At 31.6% G+C, this 9,498-nt stretch overlaps 1 protein-coding gene across 2 annotated transcripts in view; it reads left to right on the plus strand.

The window, feature by feature from the left end:
- The window catches only part of LOC143243111 (uncharacterized), an 8,922-nt gene extending 760 nt beyond the window's left edge, over window positions 1-8,162 (plus strand). The window contains exons 2-4 of one of the 2 annotated variants that reach the window (XM_076486879.1): window positions 3,470-3,525; window positions 5,573-5,695; window positions 7,929-8,162. In XM_076486879.1, coding sequence (XP_076342994.1) covers window positions 3,470-3,525; window positions 5,573-5,695; window positions 7,929-8,009 — 260 coding nt within the window. In that variant the 3' untranslated portion in view covers window positions 8,010-8,162. Of the gene's footprint in view, window positions 1-657; window positions 3,526-5,572; window positions 5,696-7,928 lie in introns of those variants that run through there. The other variant, XM_076486878.1, reaches the window with a different exon arrangement.
- The last annotated feature ends 1,336 nt before the right edge of the window (window positions 8,163-9,498 follow it).

Raw genomic sequence — 9,498 nt, forward strand, 5'->3', positions numbered from 1 at the left:
TGGTTGCTCCACACATTTTTATTTTTGTGTGTTTTATCTTGTACAAAATAATACTTTTTTAAGAATTGAAGAAATCCTTTTAATTATTGCACATAATAAGTTTTTTTCCTTCAGATAACTTAATACTTGCATGTTAAAATGTTTAAATATTTAGTATTGTACTTAAAGCTGGCAGAAGTATGTGTAACATTATTCTAAAACTGAAATCTATAAAAATTAATGATAATTATTGGAATTATTATTTAAAATACTAAAGATTACTTGTAGTAACATCATTCTTTCCAAGAGGTAACTGCTAAAATTACACTTCGTTTCATTTTAAAGGTATTTTAGTTTAAAAATAAAATTGTGTTTTTTTCACCAGGGCCTGGCATGGCGAAGCGTGTTAAGGCATGCGACTCATAATATGAGGGTCACGGGTTCGCATCCCCATCGCGCCAAACATGCTCACCCTTTCAGCCATGGGGACGTTATAATGTGACGGTCAATCCCACTATTCATTAGTAAAAGAGTAGCTCAAGAGTTGGCAGTGGGTGGTGATGACTAGCTGCCTTCCCTCTCGTCTTACACTGCTAAATTAGGGACGGCTAGCACAGATAGAACTCGAGTAGCTTTGTGCGAAATTCAAAAACAAAACAATCTCTTCACCAGAAAGAGTTATTACCTAACTAACTAACTAAACTAACGTGGCAGGGGTTCAGTTTAGAGAGAGAGAAATCAGAAGAGCTCTCTCTCCAACTGGGGTGTTCAGGAACTTTGCAGTTCCTTTTCGTCCCCTTTCGTGGATTGTTATTAAGATTAAGTGGTGTTCTTTTTTTTTTATTATTATTTTAATAAATTAATTATCGTTATTATTCTTGACTTTTGGGTGGAGAATGTCTCACTAAATGTTCTTTTGGGTGGAGGCAAAGGCAGCAGTGGAAAGAAAGGCGGGACCTGTCCCGAAATGAAAAAGTTGGGGAGATGTGAACATGAATGTAATTCATTCAAATTCAGATCATTATTACCTGAGTGTGCACTTCAGTGTAAGTTCCTGAGCATGCTGCAGGCCTCTAACAAAGCTCTCATTCCTACATCTGTTAATCTGTATTGTACCAGTCTGTTGTTTCATCATTATTAAACCATAGCCCCCCAGCAGTAGGAGGGTGACACATCTTTTATGTGTAGTAGTCACCACAAACACAAGTGTAGTCTTTCCTTTCTTCATTATCAAGTAGAATAATACTAAGTTTACACTTAACAGTTAGAACTTTCATTTGAATTATGTTGATTTTGATTTTCTTTTAATTCACCTTTTATTGTTAGGGAAACATGTCCTACTACCTGTTATTGTTATTTAATCCAATGTACAACTTTCATCCAGTAATCTTCAAGGTCATTATTAGATCTATGGCTATTGCCATACTTGTTTTAGTGTACTTCTAATTATTGCCGTTATTTTCTTTCTTTATGATTTAAGAAAAAGGACTATCATAATATGAGCTTCATGTTTTCTACTGAATGTTCCCACATTAATGATATCCTTCAAGGTTTTTAAAACTCTTTTACAGAAGTCATACTATACTGTAATGACAACTGCAGACAATGATCAGTGATATTACTGCCATTGTGCACAATTTGGCTGGGTTGATTCTTATCTCTGATATAGGATACTAACTACACTTGCTTTAACTTCTCATTGAAGTTCTACTTTTGTCTTTCTATGTTTGGGATTTACAGTTATGTGTCTTTTGTTTTCTCTTTCTGCAGTTAATTTCTGCTATATCTTGAACACCTGCATGGTCCTCTTTCACTTGATTCTTTGAGTCTAGAGATATATTTTTCTTGCATTTTTCTTTCAATCTACCCTTTTTCACCTTATTTCAATTCCTTTTTTGTTCTTCTGCTCCTTTTTATCCATCATGACCCTTCCAGCTTTTGTGAGGCAGCTTGCACATATCTGTTTTCCACTTTGCTCTGAGTTTTCTTCCATTTGTTCCATTTAGTTGGATATTTTTTTGGACTGCTCCTTGTTAGGTTGCTTTATTTTCTGTTTAACCCTTATCCAGGACTTTTGTCTTGGGTCTTTGTGATATGGTGTTTGGGTTTTTTGTGTTTTTTTTTAATTAAGTTGGTATCTTCAGCTGATGATGCAGTTCTTCAGCAGTGTTCGTATTCACCAGATTTTTGTGTGTGTCTATATATATTGTTTTTTTTGGAGTGATCCTCCTCTTTCTCTTGTCCTCTTCTTACTATTAACTATCTCCCTTAAGCCATGGAGGCAATTCATTCCTGGAGCTACTTGTTGACTTCAGTCCTGTAAAACCTTTTCCATTGGTGAATCCCTTTGCTACATCCGATGAAGTTCTGTAGGTTCTTTCTCAGAGGTTTTTCCTTCCATCTTTTACTCTGCACCTCTCCTATTGAATAGGCTGTGAGGTAATTCCTCTGCTCCATTCTAGAGTTCTACTTCTGTATTTTTTTTATCATTCCAATGAAGGCAGAAGGCTATTAGTCTGTCCCACTTAACCCAATTTTGGTCTTTCTTTTGGTCAGTTTTCTCATCATGATGGATAACTTCCACATCTTGATTTGTCTACATATTTTTTGCTTCCTTTAATTGACCTCAGTGATCAAATATTTGATTCTCAATAGTTCCTTTTAAGTTGGTTATGGCCCAGACTTTTTTTTTTCTCTGAGGTCATATTCTTGAAGCCTATTATATCACTAATCTATAGACACTTGGTCTCCACTTACCACACCGAGTGTGGCTTACTTTGTTTTGACTTCCCTTTTTCTTCAGGAGTAGTCTCATTTTAATCTCAACCCTCCTCTAACTACATTCATGGAGAAGGCACAGCCTACATTTTTTGTCTTTGTCACTTGGAGGTTTTTTGATACCAAGACTCTTGTGTTTCCTTTGTTTCCTGGAAATATTACTAATTCCAGTCTGCTTACAGGAAAAAAAGTGATTATCTCTTTAGCTGAAATCTCTACAACTTACATAATTTCATGAACTAACAATAACTAAGGGATAGGTCTAACTCACATATAAATAAACTTTCCTATCTGTGGTACTGAATCAAATCTGACTGTTTAACCTCCACTAATTCAGTAAGTGATTGAGAACATGGTAACAGACTTACTAACTAATTAACTGACACATTATGTGACAGAGTAACTATGTGATACATGTTTCAATATTAAAATATATTTTTTCCAAGTCTTCAAAAACTTAAGATGCAGCATGTAAATCACTCCAACTGTAAACACTTAGAACATTTATAGACATCACAAAATACAAAACATCTCAATTAAAATTATAACAAGAAAAACATATTTCTAAATTTGTATAACTGAATTTTTATTGTAATAAAGCTAACTATAAGTCAAGGTAATTTTTTTTCATTGCTTTTTTTTTATATAGATTGTCACTGTTTATTACTTATGTATATAAGCTTGAACCGTTTTGTTCAATTGTATGTACAAGGTTCCAATCCAGCTTGGCAGTATGCTGATCAACTCCATGGACCATCTACATCTTTTGTAAGTCCATATATGTTGAACTGACTCACTCATTTGTCTTTAAAAGAATGTAAACTCACCTCTCAGTTCTTAAATAATTTCTCAAAAAACAAAGAGTACATATGTTTATGCTAATATGTTATTTGGTTTACTAGCTTGCAAGGTTATCCCACAATTTGCAAATGTTTTCAGACAAATAACAGAGAAATTTACATATGGCATCACTGTGGTGAACATCATTTTTTTACACACATTTGTCAGAATTTGTAAATATTTTCTTAATAATATATTAGTGAATTTACAATATAATGCACACAATTTCCAACAATCAGTGAACAGTATCATTGTAATATTTTCCTTTATTTGAGTAGTCATTTTTCCAAACATCACTTATATGAACTTGTGGCTACCTTTCTTCCATTCATTGCTCATTTAATGAAAAAGATATGTATCAGGTTTTATGTATGTATGTATGGACTGGATTTTTTGCAGTAGGTGTTTGTAACTTGTTGGCAATAAATTTCAACAGCAAACAAATAGCACACATCCACTTGCTTTTAAAAAATGTTTTAAAATAAGTCAAATTTACATACAAATGTTTGTTACACTGTTGGTTATCAGAGTTGTATCCAGAGCTTTAAATAATTGTTTCCTTTCATCAAAGTCCACACAGGCTGGTTCAATTACTTTAGAATGCAGTTGACAAGACAAATTATTTTTCTCTACTCTTATCACAAAAGTACCAGCAAATAATTCATTTATATTACCCTATGGGTTACCACAGTTGTATCAGGCTTTATAAACACTCCTTAACAGTACAAATTTTTCTTATCTGAGTTAAACTGTAAAACTCCTTTTAAGACATCAATTATTAACAATTTTAAAATATTTCTTTTACTTAACTTTGTTTGGTGATTGCCACAGTTGTATCCAAGAAAAAAAAATAGTTTAAAGTTTTAAATAAAATTGTGATTTCCTATAGTGAAAAGAATATTTTGTAAATATATTTGACTTGTTTTGATTATTTCAAAAGTCAATTGAATGCCACCCAGTTTGTGTTCAAATTTTTCACAAATGCTTATTTTTAAAGAATTCTTCCCTCTTTTGCTATTAAAATCCTGATAACATGACTAGTCTGTGTGATAAATGGCATTTGCTAATTGATTAGTTAATAGGCTCATTAATCAGCTAGGTTTGATTAATTAATATGTGCATGCTCCACTGAACGATAGACTTATAAATATTGCAACTCAATAACACTGTAGTATATCATTCAATTAGTAAAAATTTAATTTTAAACAAAAAATCAAAACAATAGTAAAGTATCTTTATTGAGCCTTTAACAGTGTTCATGTGATGTCTGTGTTTCATACATATACATATGCTCATCAAATTATAGGAAAATTTTAAGCCAATACTAGGTACCACTATTTAGTGTGTTTGTACTAAATATCGTGCACTTTGATTAAATAGTTTCTACTTTGAGAAGTAAAAAAAACCAAAAGGTATCAGTGACATTGCTTTTGTCTAGAAATGGTTAAATGAGCTAAACAAAAGCTACTGTTTAAAATTAACTTTGAACATATTGTGAACCATATTGTCTGCCTCAGTGTTCATCTGTCTCCCATTCGAAAGCTGCACATGCAGACAAAAATCAACATTCACATGCAGGCAAAAACCAGCATTCACTTCAGAAGTGATGCGAGAACAAGAAGGAATGATGTTGACACCAGGTGTTCTTTTTTGCAGGATATTCTAAACTAAATTATTAAGAATTAATAACACTGTCATTCACATTTTAAAATTGTAACATAAATAATAAAAATGTTGATTTATTATATGTTATTATTGAGCAGCTCTTAGCCTGACTTAAGTGCTGTGCAGTTACTTTTCATGCTGCGTAACATAAATAGCTCAAAGCTTTACTCTAAGTGAATAAAATCAAGAGTGCAACACAACTAACCTTTTTAAAGTCCATAAAATAATTTTAAAAAAAGATTATCTTAAATGTTTTCTGTCACTTGTAATGGATACTTTTGCTTCTAACTTACTATTTTACTTAATTAAGATTCCAGATATTCCACCACTACCACTTTTTCCTCTGGATGATGATGGTGTCACAGATGACGAAGCTCTAGCTTCAATGCTGATGTCATGGTATATGAGTGGATACCATACTAGTAACTATCAGGTACATTATAAAGAAATCTTATGAAGTTATCAAACATTTTTTGTCAAAAAAAATTGTCCATTCTATTTTACTATTATATCCTTCAGTATGTTCAAAAGTTCTGAGTAACTGTTTTTGACTCTGTTACTAAGGATTGATGATTTCTGTCATCTAATTCTTAATGTATGTACACTTGAAAATTTCGTTTTTTAAATATCTGCATAAGTATTACCTTTTTTGTATGGCCTAATAATTAGTATTTCAGGTTGTGAGGGTGGATAACTTGAAATTGTGAGTAGCAGAACTTGAGTTATAGGAAGTGTTTGACTTAGCTGTTTAGCCCTTATGTACATAAGGTGCATCTTTAAGTTGAAAATTCAAATTTTCTAATTTCTTATCTTCTTTTTTATAACACATTGAGCAGTTTTATCACTAGTATATGATTCCATATTGGATTTTGTTTATAGCTAAACAATACCAACAAGATAAATTCTCTGTTAATTTATTAAAGTTACATTAATTACACTGCACAACTATTTTTTTGAAAAGTTTTGCTTTCCAAAAAGTTGTTGCTGATTGTGGCAGATACCTGGTGGGTATGCATAGATATAGTTTTGGTTTTGCTTCATCACATTGGAACTCTGAGAAATAGTCAGTTAACTGTTTACTGGCAATAACGTATTTAATTGCATTTATGTTTCTAATATGCTATTAAGTTCAACATAATTAGAAGTGTTTTGCTCCTGATTTTCGTTTGTATTCAATGTTCGGTGCATCACGTTGCAGTGTCCAACAGTAGTCAGCAAGCATTGATGGATTCCAGTTGCCCAGATATCATTTTTCCATTGTAGCAAAACTGAAGATTTCGATGAAACGGTACATGATGGGCAAATTTGGATGTGATTTTTTGATCAACAGCCAAAACCTATAAGGAACACCCAACAGTGTTCAGAAGCATAAACTTTGTTGTGCAGTGTTATTAGTAGGATCGTAACAGACATTATTGTGAGGCAATTACCATGTTACAAGTAGTACTTAAATCACTGGATATGCAGTCTGTGATAAATGTATGAATCACCAACTCCAGAAGATTTATACAGTAATAAGGAAATGAGACAGAGGTGAAGGTTTAAATAATAAATGAAATATGTATTCAGACCCTTCCTTATCTACTTTGTTTTAGTAACCTTATACTTTTAAGCATCTGCTGGTTCTCATTACTTGAAACATTTTTAATAAAAGATTAACAAAATCATTGTAAGAAAATAAAACCAAGTAAAAGAAAATGCTTACTGGGAAGCAGAGATTTGGTTGGCAGGAAGAATTACATGGCTATGATGACTGGCAGTGTTTGACTCACTATAATTTTACTCTAGCATTTATATAATTTAGTGATTTAGAAGTTTTGGATTCTGATATGCATATGAACTCAATGAAAGTTATTGGTAATCCCAAGAATTACTGCTAAATAAGGACTGGACTGTTCCTCTTGGATGATTTTTGATAGACGTGCATGAATCAGTTAATGCTGTCTATAGACCAAGGATAACTTCATGATTGAGATTTCTTACCACAAGTTTAATAGTGTCTCTATTTTATACTTTTACAACTTTGCTGTTTCTAAGCCTTATTATATATGATATATGTAGAAATATTAATGCATATAAGTAACTTGTATCCATGTGAATGCTTACATTCCATTGTTCAGTTATATCACTTGATTAAACAGAGCTGCATTTCTTTGAGTAACTTATTGTATCTGTATTTTTACATGTGTAAAGTCTAGGTATGTGATAATTTATAACAACTATATGCATGTGTTATCAATTTCATTATAGATTACACTCATTTATTAAATATATTTTGGTTTCATTTTACTCTTCTAGTATGTTAATTATGCCCTAACTCTCGACGTATTGAATGTTAAGATCTCAGGCATTCTTTAACAAGGTTATCTCAACCATTAAATCAGGGGTTCCCAACCGGTGGGTCGCGGCCCCCCAGGGGAGTCACGTAGCATTGTTAGAAGTAGCTTGGGATAACATTTATTTTATTTCATCAATTATATTTTCATGTCGCGAGTGCCAAAAGGTTGTGAACCCCTGCATTAGATAATACATTACTGTTGGATAATGTTTTCTCATAATAACTACTTACTTTCCTTCTTTTTCTACCCATAATTATTTCAGGGTGAACTTTGAACCTTAATCTTTAACACATGACAGTGACATTATTTTTATTCTTCTTGTTCTAGGCCTTACGACAAATGCGTACTGAAAGCTGTGAATGTCAAGAACATGGCAATAAAAAATGTTGTCTTTGTTGTTCATCATGAATTATTGTATCAAAAAAAGAATTAGTTCTTTCAAGTTTTTTACTGAAATTGCTCTGTCTTATTCATGTAAAGTAATATTCTTGTAAATTCTTTAAGAAGAAATTATGCAGGTTATGTATTGTTTTTATAAATAAATATTTGTGTTTTCATCAACTCATTGCATGAAACATCATTTGTTGACAGTGTGTTACATATTTATATATTGAATATTTATTACGTTGTTTTACTATAGATGTTACAGAAATGAATGTTCTTAAACTTAATTTTTTGTTGTTATTGAAATATTTTTGATATACACTTTTCTAATTCCTGAAAATCACTAGAGGGTCTAGATAAGGAATTTTAGTATTAAAAAGTACAAAAGGTATAATACTGCTGTTGTATGACAAGTATAATTAATTATAATTATGCTTCACACCATAAGAATTGCAAATTGCTCATTATAGCCAGTCACTTCTGTAATTATGATCAATAATGTTTTGTCACTGAGTTACGAGATTCACATTGAAATCCTGTTGTTGAGATATTCATATGTGCTGAAGGAATACAGATATGTTGTAAGCTATATAAAGCATGAACCTGAAGTGAAAAGATGAATACTTTAATCAGACTGGACTTGCTTCATTAACTGATTAATACAGTGTTCTTAAATCATGGTATGTACAAGTAAAACCAGAAAAGTTGGCAGTGCATGTTGCTAGCTGTTTGTCTTTCCTCCAGTCAGTAACTCAAAATGAGTGGCAGCAACAGAGATAGCCTTTGTAGTTTTGTCATATCAAACAAATAGTGAGCAATTTTGATGTTAATTGGAATCAAATTTGAGATCCTTGATTTGTGAGCTCCCTCTCTCAAATTGCCAAAGCTTAAAATCTTGAAGTCAAAATAAATAATGAAGCTAAAACTCAACACACAAAATATACCATTATCTAGCTCTGTACTTAATAACAAACAAAACATATATTTATTATTCAATTTTTTAAGTATTGAAGTAATCAAAATATCTAATTTTAACAGGTTTATAATTTCATGACAATTGATATGATTGCAGTTTTTATTAACTCTTTAAGTTCAAATGAATACCTCATTAGGTTCTTGCTCATGTAGAGAATGATACACAATTTAGCTGTGTCCACATACATCCTTTACTGCATGTGTCATGAGGATTTTAGTGATTTGCATTCAGGATTTAATTAAACTATTTTTACGTTCTACTAATTAGTATAGCTTAAAATTGTAGCTAAAATCTATATTTTACAATAGTATAAGTTTTAGTTTCTTACTTTTATAAAGCAATATTCTTTAATTTCCCAAATTTCTCCTACTGTGACAAATGTTACAGTTTTTATTATAGACTGTCCCCTTTTCAAATTTATTCACAACTATAAGTACAAAATTTAACATATATTACTCACTATATTACCATCATCACTGAAACAAAATATTTATAGCTTTGTATCTTGTTTAGTTACAGAGCTATCAGATAGAAAAT

This window comes from Tachypleus tridentatus, unplaced genomic scaffold (assembly GCF_004210375.1).
Source record: "Tachypleus tridentatus isolate NWPU-2018 unplaced genomic scaffold, ASM421037v1 Hic_cluster_2, whole genome shotgun sequence".
Classification (NCBI taxonomy): domain Eukaryota; kingdom Metazoa; phylum Arthropoda; class Merostomata; order Xiphosura; family Limulidae; genus Tachypleus; species Tachypleus tridentatus.